Genomic DNA, 23,555 nt, shown 5'->3' with positions numbered 1-23,555 from the left:
ACAAGAACAAGATTTCACGTGATAAAATCCAGGAGAGCTCAGGTCCCATGTGATGATCTCTTTGCTCGTGGAAAGATCTCTTGCATACCGAGCTTTGGTAAGAAAATCTTCTGTGCAGTACTGCCACGTGCAATGGTCTCCTGCGGAATAATCTCCCCGAGGTTAGCATCCTCCGGGAAAGTCTTCTCTCGATAATCCTCTATTGAGAACCCTTGTACGGTTGGCATTTTCTATCATTACCTACTCCGGAAAAGTTCGAGCTCAAGGTGAGCACAATCTCCCAACATCGAATAGCATAACGTGACATTACGTCTCCTATCACCCGGGGATTGCGCCATGCCCGGTGCCTTTTCCGAGACTCTGACACCCTTGAGATAGTAGTGCCACTCGGAACATGTGATAATGCAGACTCAATGGGGCCACTTCCGTTTATTGGCCAAGATGCGATGGCCACGGGCGGAAAGGAAGTGTTCAGACGTCGCCCATGCTCTGCGTTCTCGGTGCCACCCTTGGACAACAAAGACTGTGACGCACGTATTCTGCATCAATCGTTACAAAGCAACTTGAATAATACACAACATTTACGTGACTCAAAATTGGCACCAGCCGGTCGGATGAATTGTTTCACAAGCAGAGCTTCGATTTTGTCTGAGCCCACAGCCTGAGCGGCTTAATTCTGCTGAGGTGCTGTATGCCTCGGGTGATACACGAAAGTGATCTACACCCTGAAAAGCGCTCGCTCATCAACGCGCAGCAGAGAATTCAACCGACACTACGAGTCTTTCGGGCAGTTTGGCACTCACAATCCGTCGCATTGATGGCAGTCTCGTCCGAACTGGTGTCACCGTGATCAGTTAGTCTCCGAGCAGCTTCGTGGTGTTCGGACGCGGGTTGAAGCTGCTCGGAACACATACGAATACGACTCGCAAGGTTGTTGGCGATTCACTACTCAGTTGATATGCGAGTTTGTATTGTGGATGATTCAAATACGTCTTCCCACGGACGCGCTCGGTAAACACAGCCAGTCAGCTGACGGGTCGACGCTGGAAGAGGAAGTATTGGCCGCCGAATTTAAGCCGTTTCCCCGCATTGTCAGTGAATTCCGAGGTGGTGTTGTTGTGCGCTGCCAGCCGCATGCCACCCACCCATCGCGCTACGTGCAGGAACCAGGGGCGCCCGGGAGGGGTGATGACTAGAACCAAAACATGGATATTAAGTCGTGCCGAACAACTTCAGAACACGAGCAAGCATCCGCACCAAACTGTCACTAAAGTCTAATACACCAATAACGAGGCCCGAGTGCGGGATTACACTGAGCGAGACCCAGGAGACTCCTTTCCCCGCAACTTCTGAAGAAGTCGTCTCCTCACGTGCCCTTCCCCAGCTCTGTCGGGATCAACCCAGCCGCCGAGCAGATGGCTGGGACCGTCTTGGTTTGAGGCGGCGGTCATGATTCGACCAACTAAGCCGTCCCGCCGAGCTGTGCCTACTGTGTAGTACTGTGTAGCTGTTCCTGTCGGCAACCTCATCCGGCCCCCATCTGCTCCCAGAGGAAGCTTGGGAGCTGCTTATACCCTCCATCTTGTCCGCTAGGCGCCAGGACTCTAGCGTATGAGGGGCTGGCGTTGTGCTTGGATCTGGACCGGCTGCCCGAGCCCTCGAGATGGTGTGGCACCTCAGGGTGGATGACCTCTGCAGAGCCGAGGTCTGCCCGTCCTTTCGAGAAGTTTGGATGAAAGATCTTCACATGTTTATCTTGTCTTGACCGTCTCAGGCACACACTTCTGATCAGCCGCTATTTTCGGGCCCAGTTGGCGATCCGTCAGGAACCGGGTTGTGTGGGCCGGCCGGTCGCAACGGATCGATCGGACGGAGAACGCCTTCTTTTCAGGCGTCCAAGTCAAAGGGCCTGCAAATTGCTCTCATTTACTTTATATGTTCCACCGGGAATCTGATGATGTCATCGACATCTTGACTGCCGGCGAGCCCCTGCTGCATGTGGCATTGTGGGAAATCACGCAGCGACATCGTGCCGGCACGACGGGGTGAAAGCTTATGCCGTGTATCCAATCTTCGAGAAAACTCCCTACCCCACGGGGTAATCAATTGGGATCCCCGCAATCCCCAGTTCAGCGTGGCAGAGATCTAAGCAGCGTGGCAGGTAGCCTGCCCAAAAAGGGCAACGGTCCGGCGTGGCACCCGGAGACTACGCCCGTATCGTCTACACGCCCATTCACTTTGACAGTCAGCTGGTCTTTTCTTGGGCACCATGAATCGGGAATCTATTGAATTCCCATGCAGACGGCGTAGTAGTACCTTTCACGCCCAACCTTGGAAGATCACCACCTCCCAACAGTGGGCCGTCGGGGAGAAAACAGCCCGCTGAGCAATCTCGTAGATAAAATGAGCACACACGCCGCCTTGTTCAAGTTTTTCACGATGGCTCCCCCTCTAAACAACGGTCAGCCTCGCCTCGGTGGACTTGTCTCGCGCACCGGCCTGACTCCAACACCATCTGCTGGGCATTGTTTGCAAATCCCTCCGTCGCACAATCCGGAACAACAATGAAGGTTCCTTCCATCTCGGCCTGGGCCTCTCTGGTGGCCTGCGTGCTGGCCCTGCCAGCTCACCAGGGCTCTCCCGTCGTCAATGGGAGAGCAGTCTCGCCAACTGTTGTTCTCTCACCGTCCAACACCGTTGTTGGGCTGGCGAGCGGCAAGGTTGAAAAGTTTGCAGGTATCCCATTTGCAGACCCACCCACCGGGCCTCTACGACTCAAGCCCCCGAAGAGATTGTCAACGAACCTTGGCGACGCCTATGATGCAATTAACCCAGCAGCAGCCTGCCCACAGATGCTTGTCTCGACCAGCGAGAACCAAAGCCTGTTTCTGCAGGTTCTCGGTGATCTTGTCACTCTGCCCATCGTTCAGGCAGCGACAAACCAGAGTGAGGACTGCTTGACGGTCAGCGTCATCCGACCGGCTGGTGTGGAGGCTGGCGCAAACTTACCAGTTCTGTACTGGATTTTTGGGGGCGCGTTTGAGGTGAGCTGGGCTACCACTAACGAAGTTTGATGCCGGGTCCCTAACAAGAAATGCAGCTTGGATGGGCTGCCATGTACGATGGAACAGATCTGCTCGACCAAGCTCTCAACCAAGACCAGCCCTTCATTTTTGTTGCGATCAACTATCGTGTTGCTGGATTCGGCTTCATGCCCGGCAAGGAAATCCTGGCCGACGGCTCGTCGAACCTGGGCCTCCTTGACCAGAGGATGGGTTTGGAGTGGGTAGCCGACAATATCGAGGCTTTCGGCGGTGAGTATACCTCTCAACAACCCCGAAATATGCTATAGTGTCTAACAACACATAGGTGACCCAACCAAGGTAACGCTCTGGGGCGAATCCGCTGGGGCTATCAGTGTCTTTGACCAGATGGCTTTGTATGGTGGAGACAACACGTACAACGGCAAACCACTTTTCCGGGGTGCCATCATGAACTCTGGGAGCATCGTCCCTGCGGACCCTGTCGATTGTCCAAAGGGACAGGTCGTCTATGATACCGTTGTGAGGGAAGGAGGCTGCTCCGGAGCGAGCGACACACTCGAATGTCTCCGGGCTCTCCCTTACGACAAGTTCCTTGACGCTGCGAATTCGGTCCCGGGCTTCCTCGGATACCAATCTGTGGCTCTGTCATATGTCCCACGGCCCGACGGCACAGTGCTTCCCGACAGCCCTGAGGTACTGGCGGCACAAGGCAGATACGCAGCGGTACCCATGATCAATGGTGATCAGGAGGATGAAGGGACGATATTTACGCTGTTCACCTCCAACGTGACAACAACTCAGGATTTGTTGGAGTATTTGTCCACGTACTTCTTCAACAGTGCCTCCAACCAGCAGTTGACAGCCCTGCTCAACACCTATCCTCGAGACCTCACACAAGGGTCACCATTCCGGACCGGTATTTTAAACGAGGTTTACCCTCAGTTCAAGCGAATATCCGCCTTGCTTGGTGATCTGGTCTTCACACTCTCTCGCCGTGGCTTCCTCGAAAGCACAAACACCGCCAACCCGAACGTTCCGTCATGGAGTTACCTGGCAAGCTACAACTATGGTACCCCCTTCCTGGGAACGTTCCACGGGAGCGACCTGCTACAGGTGTTCTTCGGAGTCTACGACAACTACGCTGCAAGGAGCATAAGGACATACTACTATAATTTCTTATACAACCTGGACCCCAACGTCGGTTACGGCAGTTACCCCAACTGGCCGCAATGGAAAGACACGGGCAAGGGAAACCAGCTCGTGCAGTTTTACGCGCTATCACAAAATTACCTGGCGGACGATTTCCGGAGCGATACTTATGCCTTCATCAAGGAGAACATCGCTTCGCTGCATATCTAGTTCTTCGCTGTAAATAGGATGAGGCAAACGAAGTTATGAGTGATGAAGGGCGGGCCTTGATAGCAAATGGCCCGAATTTAATGTCCTGGCCACTGTATATATGAGAATAATAAAAAAAGTAATTAACGCAAGCAGCTTTTGCGAATCCACGTCATCGGGGTCCTTCCTGTGGGCGGTTTCATTTTTAATCCGTATACATCCTAAAAGCATACAATCCCTTCACACAGTGGTAAATACTTAAAGACCTGCCAGTGGTGTTGAAAAAAAGACAATGCTAATGATGATGTAAGAAGACTCTGCCTCGGCATGTGGCCTCAGCCTCATGCCGTACCGACTAGGCTAGGAAGCATCGCTCCCGACGGCACCGCTGTAGACAGCATAAAGCTGGTGGGTTGACTTGAATCCTGACGAGCAGATGAGGGTGATGGGGACCTGGAGAAAGACGTTATAAGTAGTTAAAAGTAAGAGTTCTGAAGTTCAGAACCATGAAATATGGGCCTCTCTCTGAGGCTCATCTTTGTCTGACTTGTTGTCTTTACGCGGTTGTTTCGAGAAATTTCATTACATGCTAGTCTTCTCTATGATCGACTTTCCACAGCGGTTTTAACCTCTAGTCTGTTTTTTCGTAGGAAATTGACCTATGGACTTTACACTTAGATGTCTTCTAAAGGAGTCCATCCTCGAAAGGTTTGAGCCTTAGGAGGTTGAGTGCCTACTGAGAGGCTAGGAGATGAATGTTTTGGCACTGTAGCGGATACACGAGCAGAGCTTCAATGTTGTCTGGTACTATCAATTCAAAGCACGAATGATGCTTTCAAATACCTGGAAAAAAGAAGAGTACCTAGGTATTAAGAAGTCGTTCTATTAGTACCTAGGTATTAAGAAGTCGTTCTATTTTTCAACAATCCAAATATTCTCCAAGATCTCAAGAAAGTATTTAGGTCGCTTTCCAACTTAGAAAATAGAAAATGATAATTTCCTCTGGAATGTGGCAGCACTATGCGTACCTGAGTTTTTTTGCAGCCATCCTGTAGCTCTGAAATAGACGCGCAAAGAGTTTTCATCAATGAAGTATACTTGGCCAATTCCCTGTGAGAACTAAAAGAAGTGAATACATCAATATTCCATCAATACCATGCTACCGACAGTGCGTAACAAGGCTTCGAAATTCGCTTCTGCTTGAAAATACGCCTCGATTTTCAGCTCACAGCTCCTCATGCTTGATTCCCCCATCTTCAGCTGTAGTCATGCCATCCCACGGCTTGACCTTGCCAGCACTGATATCATTCAAGAAAGCCTCGACGACAACAGAGGTTAAATTCTTGTTTCCCCTATATGGATAGACACCGCCGGTGCTGGGGCTTGACACTGCTAGTACCTTTGTCGACGCGACCTGGTGACCCATTGCAGCAGGCATCTCAGGATATTGGCTGACATCCGTGGTTGCGAAGATAAGGTAATCTTTGAGCTTCTTGGCTAGGGGCTTGATATCAGCTACGTAGGCGTCGCGATCCTCGTCGGTGGATACGAAGTAATGCACGATACTCTTGCCCACCTGTACATAGCGGTTGGTTAGAACACCAGATCTGCGGCCTTGAGGGACCAGGTTCACTGGCATAGACTTGGTCACGAACTCACCCGCATATACTCAGCTTCATTCCGTCTAGTTAGATCAGGGACCAAAGGCCGTGCACACTGCTTGACGAAATTCTCGATTGCTGATGGGGTTGACAAATGAGTGGTGGAGGTTTGTTCCTGATTCGCGTTGTTGATACACTGCAGAGACGACGAGCCTCTGGGTACAACTGGACCAATAGCAAAAGAGTGTCGGTCACGGTATTGGTGTGCTATGTCCTTGTAGAGTTCTTCGAGGACACGATCGTCGTCGGAAAATTGACCAATAAATACGATGTGGTCCGCTTTTGCGAAGGAGGTTATGTTCTTCTCGTTCACTGCCGCTACTGGTGGTCTTCGCATGCGCTCAAGGTACGCGTGAATGCTATTTACTTGGCTTAGTCGGCAAGCAACAAAAGCTGTTGACGAGGTACTGGGACATACTCTTTAGCCTTTCGCTGCCCACGGTAGCGCTTGAAAGTGCCGTCTTTTTGGTGCAGCCTGATCGTCGGGAATGACACGATGTCGAATTCGCGGCATAACTTCGCAGTGTTCGAGCAGTCCACGGCGAGCAATGTGTCCACTTCTGCCGAGCTCTTCACCGTCGACCATTCCTTCTCAAGGTTTGCATAAGTTTCGCTGCTGATAATGAGCTACCTTCAGTCCAGAAACGTTGAAAGACATGCCCCTTACTCAGCTCCCTTTGATCGTAGATCTAGTCAGCGGCTATGCTCAGCAACAAATGGGACAGGAATCCATACTGATGAGATATCTGTAGATGACAACGGATTAGACCAGGCCCTCGGATAAATCTACCACTAGTACTCGACTTACAGGTTACCAAAGTGTGCTCATTAGTGTCGATGGCATCTCGAAAACTAGACTCACCAACCGTGGTCCATGTGGCCAGGGTCAGTGGGGTAAGGAGACCAATCAATGAAAATGACCTCGTGACTTTCATTGTGTTGAACTGCATCCACAGTTTGAAAATAAATGACACCTCGTCGAAATCATGCCCACTGTGGATTTCTACTTGACGGCGGAAAGAAGCTTCTCTTCTAAAAGGCGAATGCTGGGGAAACAAGGATAAGGGGCTTGTGGAGTTCAGACAAAGATTGGATGAGGGTGCAGCACCAGGGGTCGCGCGAGGTGTTGATCAGACGGATCCGACCCCTGATGTGCTGACTTGGGAGCAGCGATGAGACTTGAGTCGCCACTCGGGACAAGCGCAAGCGGGCAAGTAATGTTTCACGCATGGACTTACAATCCTCGCTTTAACACCTACGTATTCGCTTTTCCAATTTCTTGCCATGACGAGAGTTATTTTCAAAGAGGTAATGCAAAGCCGGTCCGGGCACTTTGTGATATCAAAAACTTTCAACACCAATACCTACATACCGTCCAATCGAAGGCTCAGAATCAGTCAGTTTGCGGTCCAAGACACACAAATATGAAGCTACCAGATGTCTTGATCGTCGCAGCCGCAGTTGTCGGTGGCGCCAATGCATCCCAGAAGCCCATGACCGACGATTATGTCTGCGAGCACCCTCCGTACACCGTTTCGTTGGTTTCCAAGTCGCCGCTAGTCGCGTATCTTCACAACTTTATCACTCCAAGTGAGAGGGCTCATCTGCAGAAGGTTACGTGAGTGCTCTGTATTCCTTTTCAGTGCCCAGTGCTCCATTCTGACCATCTTCCTGTAGTCAAGACAGCTTCACTCGTTCCGGGGTCACAGGAGCTGATGGTGAGCACTCGGTGCGGACGTCACAGTCCACGTCCGTGACACCAGACGCCGTTGTCAGATGTATCGAGGATCGAGCACTTGCCTTCCAAGGCCACGACGTCCGGCGCAGTCACGTCGAGCCCCTGCAGCTGGTCAAATATGGCAAGGGGCAGCGGTATCACTTCCACACAGACTGGTTCACCGACCCAGCTCATGCCACAGCTGGATTAGGCGGCAACCGGGTTTCGTCCTTCTTCGCATATGTGCACGTGTCAAACGACACCACCGGGGGAGGGACAAATTTTCCTATTCTGGATGCCCCGAGGGATCCTCACTGGTGTGCTACACTGGACTGCGATGAGCCGTATGAGAACGGGGTGACATTCAGGCCCATTGAGGGCAACGCGGTGTACTGGGAGAATCTTTTCCCGAACGGTCTGGGGGATGAGAGGACCCTACACGCTGGTCTACCGGTGACGACTGGTCAGAAGACGGGCATGAATATATGGACAAGACAGGGACCGCTCAGTGAGGAGTTCCGCGGCGGCAAGTGAGTGTCTCGGGTGTTAAAGTGAAGAATGAGCACCACCTTGTTCAGGCGCTCATCATCCCAAGTAACGAGAGTTGGGTGTGGCTGTCTGTTGCTGGGCATCAATGATGATCTTCCCGTCCAAAGGGTCAAACCCTCAGATTGTGGATCTGTCTTTGTCGATTGACGTCCACGTTGGCTGATGCCTTCGAAACACGTCATCGGAAAGTCGAGCATGAGTATCGAATATCATGGAGTCACACTGTACTCGGTACGGAACCGTTGACATTATGTCAGTCGTGGGGAAAGAAAGGGGTCGGGAGTCGGGAGTCGCGATGGAGCCTCAGGTCAAGCCCCAGACCAAGGTTGCGATCTAACCAAATCGGGTTTCTGCCGAGGTCCGGGAAAAGCGGCTACGCTCGGGCGGCGCTGACAGCTCTCCGGATCCTCCCTCCAACCATCGTGGCGTCTCATCTTGTCTTCACATGCCAGCTGGGTCTTGTTTCCATACCTACATATCCTCGTTTATATTTAATTGCTGTCAAGACCCTCACTCCTGTGCCCGTTCAGGACAACAGAGGCCGAGACAAAAGGTACTCACACACATCTTCACTCAGCAGTCTTGAGCATCATGGTCGCCATCAGCAAGCGTCCATCCCTGACCGTCGTTGACAACCGGACGGGAAAGACATACGAGGTCCCCATCAAGAACAACTCCATACTCGCGACCGACTTCAAGAACATCAAGGCCAAGCCGGACGGCAACAGGGCAGAAGATGAGACCGAGCAGGGACTCCGTGTCTATGACCCGGCTTACATGAACACAGCTGTCGTCCAGAGCAAGATCACATATATCAATGGCCTAGACGGCATTCTCAGATACCGGGGCTACCCCATCCAACAGCTCGTTGACAAGAGCAACTTCCTCGAGACTGCATTTCTGCTTCTATACGGGGAGCTGCCGACGACCTCTCAAGCCCGGAGCTGGCAGAACGAAGTCATGCACCACACCTTCGTCCACACCGACATCGAGGACATGTTCAAGTCGTTCCGGTACGACTCACACCCCATGGCTATGATGACATCCGCGTTTGCAACCCTCGGAGCCTTCGCCCCCGAGTCGAACCCCTCCTTGGCTGGCCAGAAGCTGTTCACAAAGGCGGCATCTGGGGACATTGAGTCACTGAAGTTGCTCGACAAGCAGATCCTAAGGATCATCGGCAAGGCACCAACACTAGCAGCTGCCTCGTACAGGATGCGACAAGGCCGGCCTTTCAACAGGCCTGCTCACGGCTTGTCATACACCGGCAACTTCCTGTATATGCTCGACAATCTCTCAGGCAGCGAATACCAGCCTCACCCCGTTCTGGAGAAGGCACTCGATGCACTGTTCATCATCCACGCCGACCACGAGGTGAACTGTTCCACGGCGACTGTCTTGCAAGTTGGGAGTTCTTTGGTCGACCCCTACTCGGTAGTCGCCGCCGGATGCGCCGCATTGTATGGACCGTCTCATGGAGGTGCTTCAGAGAGCGCTATCCGCATGCTGATGGAGATTGGTTCCCCCGAGAATGTCCCAGCGTTTATGGAGAAGGTCGAGAAGCGCGAGCGTGTGTTGGTTGGCTTTGGTCATAGGGTCTACAAAAACGTGGACCCGCGGTCGACAGCGATACGCCAGCTCGCAGAAGAGGTCTTCAAGGTCACTGGACGCAACAAGCTCCTCGATACGGCCCTGACGCTCGCAGACTACGCAAGGAAGAGCGAGTTCATGAGGAAGCGTAATCTCTACCCTAACGTCGACTTCTACTCCGGCCTTATCTATCAGGCTATGGGATTTCCCCTCGATTTCTACCCGGTTTTGTTTGCCGTACCACGATGTGTCGGGTGGTTGGCTCACTGGAGGCAGCAAATGCTGAACCCCTCCGGCGTCAAGATTTGGAGACCGCGACAGATCTATCTCGGCGAAGGCGAGAGGGACTATGTTGAGGAGAACAAGAGGAAGGAGAAGGCCGCCGCTACCATTTTCGACGCTCCTGTTGCGGTTGAGCATGGTGGCGATAGCAAGAGGAATCAGCTCGCAACATACAAGGATGAGCGTGGTCAGTCATGGACAAAGAGTAAGCTGTGAGGCGCCGCGGTCAGAGGTATCCAGTGACTCTTGCCTGGATTTTTAACACTTGCGGCTTCGGCATTATGCATTAGACCAGGCCTTTCTGTAATAATTAAGATTGATATCATTCTGATTTGGGTATGATATAAAGTTGATGGCTTTGCTTGTCGTGATCCTTCTCCGATCTTGGCAGGGTACCATGACTGTCAGGTGGATCGACGACGACTGACCGTATAAAACAGCCCAATCAAGTGCTGAAAGAATGGTAGTTACATCGGAACTGAGCAGGCAGAAAAGGCATAGAAACAGGATGTCCGAAGGGCTCCAGCTGTCATGGGGCAAATCTGTGGATCTGCTCATGCTCGTTGAATAGACTCCCGGGGGGCCTGGCCGACGTTCCACGCTGCACGCGGCTGCCTTTCTCTGCTGCCTTTCTAAAAAAGAATTTATCGGTTTTGAACACCTTAAGTGAGCGTTTTCAAGAAGGGAGTGAGGGTGACCGTCTGACAACCACCGGGGCATATTTCCAATTCGAGCTACTTACAATAAAGTCCCTACAAGTACCTAGGTAGCGAGTCCAGTCGGTCTGGCAGTCTGGACCTGAATGACCATGTTACAATTCAGAACTGTTCTGTCCCGTCGACAGTGATTGTTGACCTGAGTAGATCCGATTCCACCGCCTGCGGCTCGGATACCGTTTCTAACTTTCAATGTTGGAATTGCCGACTTGAGAAGTGGACCCTAAACTCCGGCCGTCGCAATAAGCCACGTCCGAATGCGCGCCAAGACGCGTCATTTTAATCGCCGGCCCGTACTCGTAAAATACCTACCCGAGCACGCACAATTCCAACCCCTTTGTCTACCAGCCATACCTCTGGCGCTGTACACCGTTGCGCCTAGTGCTGGAGAGGATCCTGTGAGGCGGGCCACGTGCGCCTAATCACAATGCAAGTCGAAGGTCCACACACAGAGGAGGAAGCAGCGCGATTCCGTACTGCTCTGGAGCGCAACACCACGCTGATGGAAGTCCTCCGCCGCGCCGCCAGCATGAACCTCCCAGGCTGGTACCTGGCTGCCGGCGCTCTGACTCAATCAGTCTGGAACTACGTCACACAACAAGACCCAGAAAACGGGATCGACGACTACGACCTTGTCTACTACGACAACTCAGACCTTTCCTGGGAAGCGGAGGACGCGGTGATTCAAGAGGGCGCCAAGGTATTTGCAGACCTCCCCACAAGGGTCGAAATCAGGAATCAGGCTCGAGTACATCTCTGGTACCCGCAGAAATTCGGGATCCCGTGTCCGAAACACCTTTCAACAGAGGGGGCAATAGCGTCTTGGTTTTGTGGTACGGCTTTGTTTGGCGTCCGGCTTTTGCCTACTGGCGGTTGGAAAGTGTTTGCTCCATGGGGCTTCACGGATATTCTCAACCTGACAGTACGCCCGAACTCAGTGAGCGGGACTCGTGCCGCCTACGAGAAGAAAACGCAAAGGTGGCAAACTGTGTGGCCGGAACTGCATGTCATCCCATGGCCAACTGTTCTGTCGAGTGCAGATGATGCAGAGTAGATACCTAGGTAGGGTCTTGTTTCATAGACTACTTTTGAAAGAGGAAACGGGTATAGGAGCAGCGAGCCATATTTGTGTCGTTAATGAGACCGCAGTGCGACGTTGGCTGTACTCATCCTTTTAACCTAGAAGAAGATAGGAAATAACACTAGCACGTATCGATGCGGATAGTTCGTGGTCGAGGCACTTAGGAGTGAGCGCGATTTTATTATATATTAGTCGGTTAGGGCTTCGGCCACACTATATTTTTCCTTTACACTATATAACCACTTATTTCTTCCCTAATTTAAAGCTTATATATAAAGTCTTTAATAACTTTATATATATCCTTATAGTTCTCTTAAAGAGGAACTTTAAATCCACTCTTTCCTTTATTTTTATTATATTTTTATACTATTAAAAAATTAATAGTTATTAATAATAAAAGTATAAACTTAAAGGAGAATAAACTTATTATACTTTTTCTTTATTTTTTTATAAATTACTTTTAAAAGTCTTTTTAAAAGTTTTAATATTTTATTATAAAAGTTTTAAAAGTAATATATTATAAATTATTTCTTTATTTTAAGTTTTTAAAATTAATAACTATATATTTAAATAAAATTATAATATTAAACTTTATAAACTTATTTAATAAAGGTTTTATTAATATATATATATATATATATATATATATATATATATAGTTTTATTTTATTTTATATATATTTAAAAATATATATAATACCTTTATATAATAATAAACATTTAAAACCTAGTACTTAGAAAGAATATAATATTAATAATAATAGTTATAATATAATAGGTATTTATAGTTTTGACCTTATAATATATAAATAAAGCTAAAGGGTACTATCTTAATAATAGTATTAATTATAGATAGAAATAGTTTATAATCTAATTACTATAAAGGAGTTATATATTAAGATTAAGTTTAAAAATAATTATTATATAAATAAATTATATTAAAGGAAGCTTAACTAAAAATCATCCTCTAAACATATACACACATATATATATATATATATATTAATAAGACCCTTACTAAATAAGCACTATAGCCCTTATTTAAGTATATAGTTACTAACTTTAAAAGAACTTAAAATAAAGAAATAATTTATAATATATTATTTTTAAGACTTTTATAATAAAGTATTAAAACTCTTAAAGAGAGTTTTAAAAATAATTTATAAGAAAATAAAAAGAGGTATAATAAACTTATCCTCCTTTAAATTTATACTTTTATTACTAATAATTATTAACTTCTTAATAGTATAAAAAGTATAATAGAAATAAAGAAAAGATAGATTTAAAGTTCCTCTTAAAAGGATTATAAGGATATATATAAAGCTATTAAAGACTTTATATATAAGCTTTAGACTATTAGAGAAGAAATAAGTAATTATATAATATAAAGGAAAAATATAGTATAGTTAAAGCTATATATATATATATATATATATTTAAAAGGATAATTTTTAATTAAGCTTTTAATATAATTTATTTATATAATAACTATTTTTAAACTTAATTTTACTATATAACTTCCTTATAATATTTTAATTAATATTATTATTAAAATAATACCCTTTAACTTTATTTATATATTATAAAGTTAAAGTTATAAACACTTATTATATTATAACTATTATTATTAATATTATATTTTTTCTAAACACTAAGTTTTAAGTACTTACTATTATATAAAGGTGCTATATATATTCTTAAATGTATATAGAATAGAAGCGAAACCACATTAGTCGGTTAGTCAGGGTACTGGTTCCAGCGAGCTCAGCAGCCATGCTCGGAGAAGACAGCTCATTCCAAGCATGCCGCAACATGATTTTATATAGCCAAGCAATCTTCTTGTTTGTTCCAACCGGCGTTGAATACTGTTCACTGATCGATCGGATCGCCATCTTCGTCTGAGAGGTCTCCGCCCGCGGTGGCGTGGGCGTGGGCATCGATGTTGTTTGTGGCCGAAGCCTCCGCGACATAACGAGCATCCAAAATGCTCTTCTGCTGGTCCAGGATCTGGTCCACGTGGCGCTGGGTGCCGATGAACGTATCGTAGTATGTCTGATACACATATCTGCCATCGGCGTCGGTCCCACTGTACGTGAACACCTTTTCCCCCAAGAGGCGCTGGCCCTCCTTGGTGTCCTCAAACCTCTTGCGCAAGTGTGGAGCGACCTTGCGCGCAGGTGGTGGAGGCTTCGTGTTGATCCTCAATTCTTCTCCGCTGGCACTCAGGACGGTATGGCCATTGACGTTGCTCCAGTCAAAGTCGTACTCAACAATTTTGGCGATCTTGAGAGACCGAAGCCGGGAGTAGAATATGGCGTATGCCCCTATTGGGGCGACTTGCCAGTGCGATTGGGCGAGCCCATTAAGTAGGTATTACGTCGCGGCAAAGACCGTCTTGTTGTCGGCCAACGCTGCGATTCTGATTCGGTCGAAGCACGCAAGCATCGACGGACTGTGCCGGAGGTCCGTCTACTTGCTGGCATCAAGCACAGTCTCTCTGGTTCGGATTGATACCGGGCCAAATATCTGGAAAATTTGTGCCGATATATCGAGCACGATGGTTTGGGACCTCGAGGCTGGCCCCCTGGGTGGGAGTGCAGACGAGGGAGGGTAGGAGGGAGGAGGGAAGAATAGAATGATATGAAAAGTGGAGATAAAACTTTAGTAGGAGGGTATAAGGTCATCATAACAGAGATGTGGAAATAAAAGATTTGTCCTGTGAGAGGCTATATGATTGTTCTTCTAAAGGGTGTCCTCTATCAGTTCACCCTTCCTCACACATGTACTGCAGTGATTCTTTAATTTGACTATATCAATACTGATCCTCCTGTTGTGAACTGTTTATGAGGACATGAGACATGGCAACTTACGTGAACAGCCTTTTGTTGTTGAAAACATGGTATCAACTTTTAGTGCAATATTAATGGGAATTGGCCGATAACTAAGCCTTAAACTCCTTCGCAGGATAATTTCCACCATCTATTGAGAATTCCAAGCCCGTAATACATATGTACTTTCCCACATTCGTCATTCGCACGGTGCCGAACCCACCAGAAAGCCTATCGCACTTTGTTCACGAGGCTGTCCAAGACCAAGCCTCCAATGGATGCACCAATGAGAGATCCCTTGCCTCTGTCCCTGGGGTCTTTTCCCCTGGCTTTTCCTGCTGCAACATCGATAGCAGCGGCTCCGATGGCAGCAGTAGCGACCCTCTTCCAGGCGTCAGTCTCGCGTTCCTTGCGTTCCTTGCGTCCCTTCTGCTTGACAGCTTCCATGGCACCAGCGGCCAGGGCGACTTTGCCGAAATTGGCTGCGGCCGACCGCCTTCTCCCGTGGCTGTCGTCGCTAGGCCGTCGGCTGTCACGTCGTTCATGTCGCCGTTCATCGTGCCGGTCGTCAAGCCGGTCGTCACGCCTGTACTCGCTTCGGGTGCGAGTCTCGCTTGGCCTTTCCGAGGTGTACCTCCTCCTGCCCCTGTACTCTCTTGGCGCCGACCTCTCAGAGTCCCCGTATTTGTCAGGGCTGTTGGCCTTTGTCGTGCTTCCCGAATTACCTGGGCTTCGGCGTTCTTCGCTTCTGACCCGTTGATGGCCCGACTGCGGCTCGTAATACCGGTATTCGTGGCGACGCCTGCCCTCGCGGCTCGACTCCCGATGCTTCAGAGAAGGGCGGGGAATCCTGTCCCTGTCATGGACGTAGTCGACAAGGTCAGGATCACGGCTGCGGCCGCTGGGTCTGTCCTTGTCATGGCGACGGCTTGACGAACTGGAGCCTGAGCCCGCAGTTGCTGCCGTAGAGTCCGCCTTTCTCATGATTGGATAGAGGCCAGGGATAGGAGGAAGGTCATTGGACATAGAAGGGACTTGTGAGCTAAGGGACTAGGGAATCGGAATCAGACTGGACGGGTGAAGGGAGCTCTGCTGACTATATTGATATAGTCTCCGGCTAGACAAGCAGAGTACACGGGCGAAGCCATGGCGCTCAATAGTCAGGCACGGTGCAATATACCGTCCACGTGTCTCAATTTCTGCAGTCCTCTTTGACGCCTTTGGGCACAAATTGGGTTCAGAGAGTCTCCTTGGATTGCACCTCGGACGTTCCAACCGGCCCAGTTTCAGAGCTCAAATCCAACTTTTCAGCGGGTGTGGGCGACAGCGACCCAAGATTTCAAGGGTCACTAGCGACCTGTCAACCAGGATACCATGCTGATGTGGTCAACCTACCGTTGAATACAGGCCCCCCACGGGCAAAACAGCCGATCGGGGGTTCTCTACGCAGTGGGAACCTAATCCTCGTTATCTTTCTTATATCGTTCCATCGAATCGCCCTTTGCGCCGCGAATTGGACCCCGCGCCGCCACATCAAGACTAGTCCGTCAAGATTGAGTTTTCCCTTTCCAAGTTCGTCTCACACCTGACCCACGATTGTAGCCGCAAGCCAACGACACCTCGTGTTCGGTGACGTAAGAGGCCCGACGCGAGGTTTTAACAGAGGCATTATATTTTATTTTACCGTCTGGGCAGAGGTAAGCTCTCCGGCTTCGTATTAGTGACATCCCTTGTCAAAACCATGGACGCACGCGTGACTCCCGGGACCACCAGCTGCAGCCAGAAACGGCACTGATGCATCGCGGGATGCCGGATGCAGCCGTAAAAATTAGGAGTTTCTTATAATTTTGGCGAGTCCTGGTCATCGTGCTGGCAATTGTCCGTGCTGATGTTACCTTGGTAACTTCTGCGGTGTGTGGTAGCTTCCTTGGTTTGACGGTGTCCGTGTTAATACCTAAGTATGGCCCGATCATCCGCAAGGTGGGAGAAGGGTAGCAATGTGTCTAACTGCTCAGCAGCGGTTGGACGAAATCAAAGCCGCATGCGCATTCCGTCACAGCGGACGTCTCGGGCGCGACACGCTCGCACACGGGCGAGGGGCGAATGCATGTGCTGCTTTCACGCCATAAGTGCATCAACGTTTAATCTTTGTCCATATCAGAGTTTTCAGGCGGTCTTGTCATTCTTTCGCAACGTACGTCAGTCTCGTGGTGTGCGTGTTCAAATTGCCGCTATCCCGAGACAGCCAGCCAAGGTTTTCATCCGATCAGATGTAGCCCATCTTTGCAGGTCTAGTCACACTTGCTTGAGTACAACTTTGGCGGGGCTACAGTCGTCCTAAAATTGAAACGGAGGCTAGACTTTCTGACCGTGTGAACCCTTTCAGATCTTACTGGTTTCGTTCATACTCCGTACTTCCAACTCAGAAAGTCACATGCGGCGCCTTCATACGGTGGTAAATACTCAAATACGAGGGGTTCAGAAAATACAATACCGATAATGAAGATACTATGGATGCTCAGATTTGACAGGCAAGAATTACGGCGCCCAGCACTGGCAGTACGCCCAGCCGAACCTCAAGCGACGGCTCAACTTGTCGTGGTAGATAACATCAGCGTCCTTGAATGTACTGAGACGGTGAGCCACAGCAAATGCAATCCTATCGCCGACCTTGGCCACCTCGTTCAATACATTCTGGGCGATATTCTCGCTATCTGTATCCAGCGCACTGGTTTCCTCGTCGAGGAGCAGAATCTTGATAAAAGCCCTTGTGATAGCAACATTGAACCGGGGTAGTGATGGCATTTTTGGAGACATACCTTCAGGTTCACGGCGTCTCTCAGTATCAGAAGCTTTGGTCGAAACGGATCAGTGAATCGGACACTGTCTCGCTCTGCGGAATATCTTTTCGTTGGACCGTCGGCCTGGTTATCAGCTGTAGGTTGTAGGCTGAACATTTGGTTGAACACAATTGAGCTAGCATACCTAGGTACGCAGTTGGCCGCATCCATGCCCTTGATGATACCTTCCTAGGTGACGAGTACACACCTATAGGTCTGAAGAATGTCATAGTCGCATGTTATGGTTGTTTCCTTGGTCGCAGCGAATATTTACTTGAAACACTAGAATCTCAGACACTATGCAATAAAGACTCGGCCTGCGCGCACCGCTCTCACGCTGGAATGGTGTGCACATTTAATGCAGCAGTGGAAAGAAAAATGCACACAAATGCTGCTTGCTCCTCGAAAGAGAAACTCAAACCTAACGTTAAATTACCTGTGGTGACTTGCATTCCGGGTGACAATGAGAGGAAGCCCGATTGCATGGACCGTCGGCTCAGTGATATCGCGGAAATGCTCGAGGAATTGATTAATGACACGTCAACAAAGAGAGATTTCTTGCAAAAGCATAGTACACATTCCTGATCTAGCAAATACGTCCGCAGAGAAAGTTCATAGCTGCTCGATTAGTTTCAGCAACATAGCGCCCTGTGGCCATTCTTCCTTCCTAATGGACAGCCTCGCAGCCCTTAGCGTTGGTGTTTACTATTCATGAAAATACTCCGAGACTGATTTTTCCACGGTTAACTTGAATCCCTGCTATCTGTTCCAAGCCTACGTCTCTTAGGTGGTAGACGCGGAGAGAGAAGAATGCCTTCGATTCACAACGATGTGCCTCAATGACCTCGACCTCGGGACACCGGCCTTTACAATTTACCGCTAATATTTGTCACCCACTGCTGGGAATAATGTCGCTCTTCTTTGCTGTACGACATGCATGAGAGATGATATATTCCGTACAACGTATTGTCACACTTAGACAGTCATACTATTCTCTCGACATCCTGCAGTCATACCTGGCGTAGACTCTGATTACGAAAACCTCAAAGTTGTGCCAGAACTTGCGTTAAAATCAGGCTGGAATGAAGAGTCAGACTTCCAAAAAAGACATAGGTCACGAGCAGTGTCCCTTCGGGTCATCTTACGCCCTGGAGAAGGGCTTATCACTTTGCCTTGGCTGCTCATCTACTATGCAATACTGGGATGTGACTAGTCCTCTGCCGCAATCTACTCTCGGTGCTCAGACTTCAGAAGAGAATCTTATGTGGCTCCTAACTCTGAACGTAAAGATAGTTCGTTGTCAGGGGAACATATAAACAAGAGCTTACACACATCCAAACATCTCTTCCCTTGCCATATCAGGCACGTTACCCACACGTCCCGGCATTGAAAGCCCGGCTCAGGGAGACAGGCAAGAATACAAGGCCCTCAACTGTTATTGTTCCGTTCTACGCTTTCAAGAGATCAACAGAAATAATGTTTACTGACCTCCTACCTCCTAACCTCTGTCATCCTTGCCATCCACATCCCAACCACCTTTTTCGTATCTTCCTCACTCGTGTTTGTGAACATCAGAAGACACAAAGAACGGCCACACGGATCTGGGGGTCAAAAATTCGAATACGATCCTTCTCCGTTCACCCGTTATTGCACACCTGTCGCTCCTACTTGTCTTTCGAGCTTCGCCGCAACCAGTATCCACTTCAGTCTTCAGTGAGCAGTCCATAGAGAAGGCCCGGGTCACTTTAGAAAGACTGCACTGCTTCTTGAAGCTGATTCAGGACGGCACTGGACATGTCCCAGAAACTGCATACAATTGAGTGAGGACTGAAAACCTGTAGCATTGATACCCACGGCAATGTCAATCTTTCCACTGGTAATCAGTGCTGGATCCTTTTATACTCCCCAGAACCTTTCATCGTCATGTTCTGCAATCCGATCGAGTTCCATAATCGTTCAGAGTTGACTTATCTCCATGACTTCAATTCGAAAGTCACATCACACTCTCTGGATGGTGAAACTTGCTCAGTCTATGTGGTTTCGCTTCTATTCCGTATACGTCCGAGGACATACATGGCGCCTTCATACGGTGGTAAGCACTCAAGACCCAGCGCTTGGAAAGAACACGATGCCGATAACAATAGTTATAATACGATAGGTGTAGCTCAGTCTATCTTGAATGATCCATCGCCTTGTCCTTCTAAGACACTTGCTTTCATTCCGGCTTGATATCAGAGAAGACAAATAGTCTTGTACCTTCAACACGCTTTTAATGTCAGCAGCACCAGTCCCACGGCCGGTAGCTAGCCCTGGAGGATGAAACGACTCTACCGTGCCCTTTTTAATGTGGCACTTCAATATTTCGAGAGCAGACCTGGCATCAATTACTGGCATTCCCGTGTTCGACTTGGTCAATCAGTAGCAACAAGCGATTGATCTGAGTCAAATTTCCAGTCATACTGCTTCGGTTACCGAGGAAGGTACCGGCAGCGGGATCAGACGTGAAAGCATGAACCCTTGGGTGTGGATAAAGAATACCCTTCAGCTGGATAGGGGTGCCCTTATTTTGTGATGAGGTCATCCAGGTTGCATTTCACTTTACATGCTTCACGTTTTCGAAATTGCCTCTTCCTGGCATGCCTGGTAAGTAATTCCCAAACAGAGGGTGGTATGCACAGTCAGTCGGTGCGGGATTAGAATATTAAGGACTGTCGGGACCGTGAGGGGAAGTCGTCAATTGATACTCCAAGAGAAACGCAATGTGACGCTACAGAATTTGTTCCTATGCATACATGGCGCAGGTATAGCCCAAGTATCTCCAGTCTCGACGCGGCCGTGTCGGCTTGCCTCTTGTCGTTCGCTTGTCACGCAAAGTCTGCGAGATCGACCAGCGAAACATGTCGCAAACCGTCCCGCACAAATTCTCCGCCTGTCTGGAGCTCGCCCCTGAGTCGAACGCGCATCCAGACTCCCTTGGCCAAGCCACGCCGGTGCATCAATGCGCGCAGGATGCGATTCGCGGGCGTCCGTTAACAGAGGGGGTCCGCGAAAGCTTAGATTCACACAAGCCCAGGGTTCGTCCTTTCAGCTTTCCACACAGGCTAGATTTTCATGGCCTGCGAGGCGAGTGGCGAAACTGCCTCGCAAGGCGAGGCTCCCGCAACAAAGCTCCCTTCACTTCCGAAGGGAAGACCCTGGCAAGCCGGGACAACGCATTCATGCGTGGCTGTGTAAACACCACAACGAAACTGTGTTTCCAGCTGCACTTCTTGTACCGGGACCCTGCGGAGTGGTATTTCATCCTGCGTCCGCCCCTCAATCCTTTCGCGAGAGCAATTCTGTCATGGGATACGCCTTATTACTTCCCGTCAATCGTTATATTGCTTAAGCGCCAACTTCGCAAGCGAAGGCGTGCAGTTTATGACCTAAGCCGACATAATCCAAGATGGGTTGGTGGCGGAGAATGAGGAACAAGTTCAAGAACAGGGGCTCCAAGAGGAGTGCGCGGCCGATGAGGTTCGCGGGCCATGGTAGCCCCTTCGACGACGTGCCGCGAGCGTCGACAGCATCATCGCCGCCGACACCACCCAAACAAGCACTTTTCGAAGAAGACACCATTTCCCTTTTCCGCCCATCCATGATGTCAGACCGTTCGGGCCCAAATCCACATTTGATCTTCAACAGAACACACGGATACTAGATGAAGTGGGCGGTCCGAGTCTGGCTACAAGCTGCTCCCAATTATTTGCAGCGGATCATGCTACCGCAGGATATAAGTTGTCTTGCGGAGTCACGTACTACGGAGCAGCCCTCCAACAACCTATGGGATAATCTGGGTTGGCGTTGGGGTTTTGGACCTGGATGGGCGTGGCTGGACGTACCCCTTCGGTTGTGATCGAGGCCATCAACTCTCGACTTGCGTCAATCAGCAACAGAGCGGCGAGCCCAGCTGGGTTGGGATTCTCACCGGGACAGGAGTTCAAGTCAACCCCGGACCGGCGGCTGTCATTGGATGACTGCCTTCTGGCGGGCGGTGTCTCAGGGTACAGTGGAGCATTAGGATCGGAGTTGGGTTTTTACAGTGGCATCAGCATCGGAAAGCTTTAGGGACAGATTGCTATTGGCAGCCGAAGTGCTCACCGGAGTTGAAGCGCTGGCTGGGTTGGAACATGTGCCCAACTGGTTTTGGAGGCAGATATGCAAATACAACAGGTCAGAGACCCAGGGATATATTGAGGTCTAGTTCTATGGTCTATGTCGGTCCGTCCATCTGCTTAACGCCGGCCATACATGCAATCCTTCAAGTGCCACCGGTGTCCACTCGGGTTGGGAGTGATTCTCGTCATCGGGCCGGCTCCTCGGTCTTGGGTCACAAAAAAAACACAGTCTCTCACATATCACTGTTTATTGACCTGTCGTGGGAAAACCCTCTACTCAATACGTGGACGCTTCGCAAAGGGGGCCGCGTCTCCGCTGCTGAGGGGCCGAGACTTACCACCCTGCTTTCCGAAGTACTCGAGGCTGCCCTTGGGGTCAGCCTTCATGGTCTCGCCGCCGGACTGCCAGCCGGCGGGGCAGACCTCGCCGTGCTCGTCGGTGAACTGGAAGGCCTCGACGAGACGGAGGGTCTCGTCGACGTTGCGGCCGACGGGCAGGTCGTTGACGGTGATCTGGCGCAGGGTGCCCTTGGGGTCGATGATGAAGAGACCGCGCAGGGCGATACCCTCCTCCTCGATCAGGACGCCGTAGTCGCGGGCGATCTTGAAGTTCTTGTCGGCAACCAGGGGCAGCTTCAGGTCCTCACCGAGACCACCCTGCTTGCGGGGGCGCTCGCGCCAAGCCAGGTGGGTGAAGTGGCTGTCGGTAGAGACACCCAGGACGGTGGTGTTGAGCTTCTCGAACTTGGGGAGGGCGTCGTTGAAGGCGAGGATCTCAGTGGGGCAGACGAAGGTGAAGTCCATGGGGTAGAACAGGAGGACGACCCTATGATTATGGTGAGCGAGCGTCCACCCGAGGTGAAGGGACTGCAGACGGGCTCGGGCGTGGGACCTGCAGACTCGACTCACCATTGACCCTTGAAGTCGGCCAGGGAGACCTCCTTGAACTCGCCGTGCTCAAGGACGGTGGTGGCCGTGAAGGCCGGGGCGGGCTTCTGAACAAATGCCTTGGACATGTTGACTGATGTTTGAGGGGGCTGGTGCAAGGAGAAGACGGGTGGTGTCAGGCAGAAATGGCGAGGGCGAGTCGGATAGGCTTGAGGAGGAGCTTGGGAGCTTGCGGTCGCGAGATAAGGCCAAGCTGGACGCTTTTGAGATGTACGCGAGGGGTGAAAAACGTTGAGATGTGATTAGATAACGCGTTCAGTGGCAGAAGCGCAGAGAACCGAGCCCACTTTTGAGAGGGCAGGTAGAGGGTACAAGTTGGTGATCCCGATCTCGCAAGGCTCGGGCTTGCTGGCAGGCTGGCTTGACGAAGGTGACGAGGTGAGGATCCACACGAGTTGACGAAACTTCTGGAGCCCTGACAGAAAAGGGGACATGGAGCGAGACAAAAAACTTCAGGTCCGGTTTTTCTCGATAAGTGACGATAACGCCATCCGTCGCGCCTTGGTGGGGCGCGTCTCTACATAGTGTCTGCAGAATTGTGGGCCTCCCTGCCTCGCCCCGTTTCCAAGGTCCACGGCTTGTCCAAGTCCCTTCCAGCCTTTTCTCCCTCCTGTTATCGCCGGTGGTCCCATCCCGGTCTTGTCCCGGGATTTCGGACCTCACCACCAGCTTGACCCTCCTCTATTTGTCTATCTGCTCGACAACCCGCCCTCCCTGACAAACGCACCTCAAGTGGCATGGACGATCTTTGGCCTGTTCCATCCTGACTGCCTGATAGCAGATCTACACCTACATGTCAATTTG

The 23,555-nt window shown here is 49.9% G+C and overlaps 9 protein-coding genes across 9 annotated transcripts; 5 read left to right on the top strand and 4 right to left on the bottom strand.

Annotated features, from left to right (window-relative positions):
* Positions 1-2,564: 2,564 nt before the first annotated feature.
* KVR01_009872 (uncharacterized protein) lies at positions 2,565-4,403 on the top strand (the record flags this gene model as incomplete). The annotated part of the gene is made up of 3 exons (XM_044787525.1): positions 2,565-3,044; positions 3,101-3,314; positions 3,370-4,403. 3 exons carry the CDS (start codon positions 2,565-2,567, stop codon positions 4,401-4,403), a joined length of 1,728 nt encoding a protein of 575 aa, XP_044641120.1.
* A 1,204-nt stretch (positions 4,404-5,607) lies between these two features.
* On the bottom strand, positions 5,608-6,380 carry KVR01_009986 (uncharacterized protein; the record flags this gene model as incomplete). The annotated part of the gene is made up of 2 exons (XM_044782808.1): positions 5,608-5,958; positions 6,042-6,380. The coding sequence occupies 2 exons, from the start codon at positions 6,378-6,380 to the stop codon at positions 5,608-5,610; spliced, it is 690 nt and encodes a 229-aa protein (XP_044641234.1).
* Positions 6,381-7,467: 1,087 nt separating this feature from the next.
* On the top strand, positions 7,468-8,547 carry KVR01_009866 (uncharacterized protein; the record flags this gene model as incomplete). Its single annotated transcript, XM_044782730.1, has 2 exons — positions 7,468-7,661; positions 7,721-8,547. The coding sequence occupies 2 exons, from the start codon at positions 7,468-7,470 to the stop codon at positions 8,292-8,294; spliced, it is 768 nt and encodes a 255-aa protein (XP_044641114.1). The 3' UTR covers positions 8,295-8,547.
* Positions 8,548-8,736: 189 nt separating this feature from the next.
* On the top strand, positions 8,737-10,512 carry KVR01_009984 (uncharacterized protein). The gene has a single exon (XM_044795021.1). It carries the CDS (start codon positions 8,901-8,903, stop codon positions 10,395-10,397), a length of 1,497 nt encoding a protein of 498 aa, XP_044641232.1. The 5' UTR covers positions 8,737-8,900; the 3' UTR covers positions 10,398-10,512.
* Positions 10,513-11,231: 719 nt separating this feature from the next.
* Positions 11,232-12,010, top strand: KVR01_009873 (uncharacterized protein). The gene has a single exon (XM_044784030.1). It carries the CDS (start codon positions 11,325-11,327, stop codon positions 11,949-11,951), a length of 627 nt encoding a protein of 208 aa, XP_044641121.1. The 5' UTR covers positions 11,232-11,324; the 3' UTR covers positions 11,952-12,010.
* A 1,837-nt stretch (positions 12,011-13,847) lies between these two features.
* Positions 13,848-14,876, bottom strand: KVR01_010057 (uncharacterized protein; the record flags this gene model as incomplete). The annotated part of the gene is made up of 2 exons (XM_044784174.1): positions 13,848-14,302; positions 14,849-14,876. The coding sequence occupies 2 exons, from the start codon at positions 14,874-14,876 to the stop codon at positions 13,848-13,850; spliced, it is 483 nt and encodes a 160-aa protein (XP_044641305.1).
* A 161-nt stretch (positions 14,877-15,037) lies between these two features.
* Positions 15,038-15,831, bottom strand: KVR01_009890 (uncharacterized protein; the record flags this gene model as incomplete). Its single annotated transcript, XM_044785293.1, has 1 exon — positions 15,038-15,831. The coding sequence occupies exon 1, from the start codon at positions 15,788-15,790 to the stop codon at positions 15,038-15,040; it is 753 nt and encodes a 250-aa protein (XP_044641138.1). The 5' UTR covers positions 15,791-15,831.
* A 5,260-nt stretch (positions 15,832-21,091) lies between these two features.
* On the top strand, positions 21,092-21,346 carry KVR01_010101 (uncharacterized protein; the record flags this gene model as incomplete). Its single annotated transcript, XM_044786248.1, has 1 exon — positions 21,092-21,346. One exon carries the CDS (start codon positions 21,092-21,094, stop codon positions 21,344-21,346), a length of 255 nt encoding a protein of 84 aa, XP_044641349.1.
* Positions 21,347-22,050: 704 nt separating this feature from the next.
* On the bottom strand, positions 22,051-22,819 carry KVR01_009870 (uncharacterized protein; the record flags this gene model as incomplete). The annotated part of the gene is made up of 3 exons (XM_044785346.1): positions 22,051-22,058; positions 22,142-22,629; positions 22,713-22,819. 3 exons carry the CDS (start codon positions 22,817-22,819, stop codon positions 22,051-22,053), a joined length of 603 nt encoding a protein of 200 aa, XP_044641118.1.
* Between the last annotated feature and the right edge of the window lie 736 nt (positions 22,820-23,555).

The sequence above is a fragment of the Diaporthe batatas genome (genome assembly GCF_019321695.1).
Source record: "Diaporthe batatas strain CRI 302-4 chromosome Unknown Contig00012, whole genome shotgun sequence".
In the NCBI taxonomy this organism is placed as follows: domain Eukaryota; kingdom Fungi; phylum Ascomycota; class Sordariomycetes; order Diaporthales; family Diaporthaceae; genus Diaporthe; species Diaporthe batatas.
The sequence above is the reverse complement of the archived record's forward strand: the minus strand, read 5'-3'. Positions and strand labels throughout refer to the sequence as shown.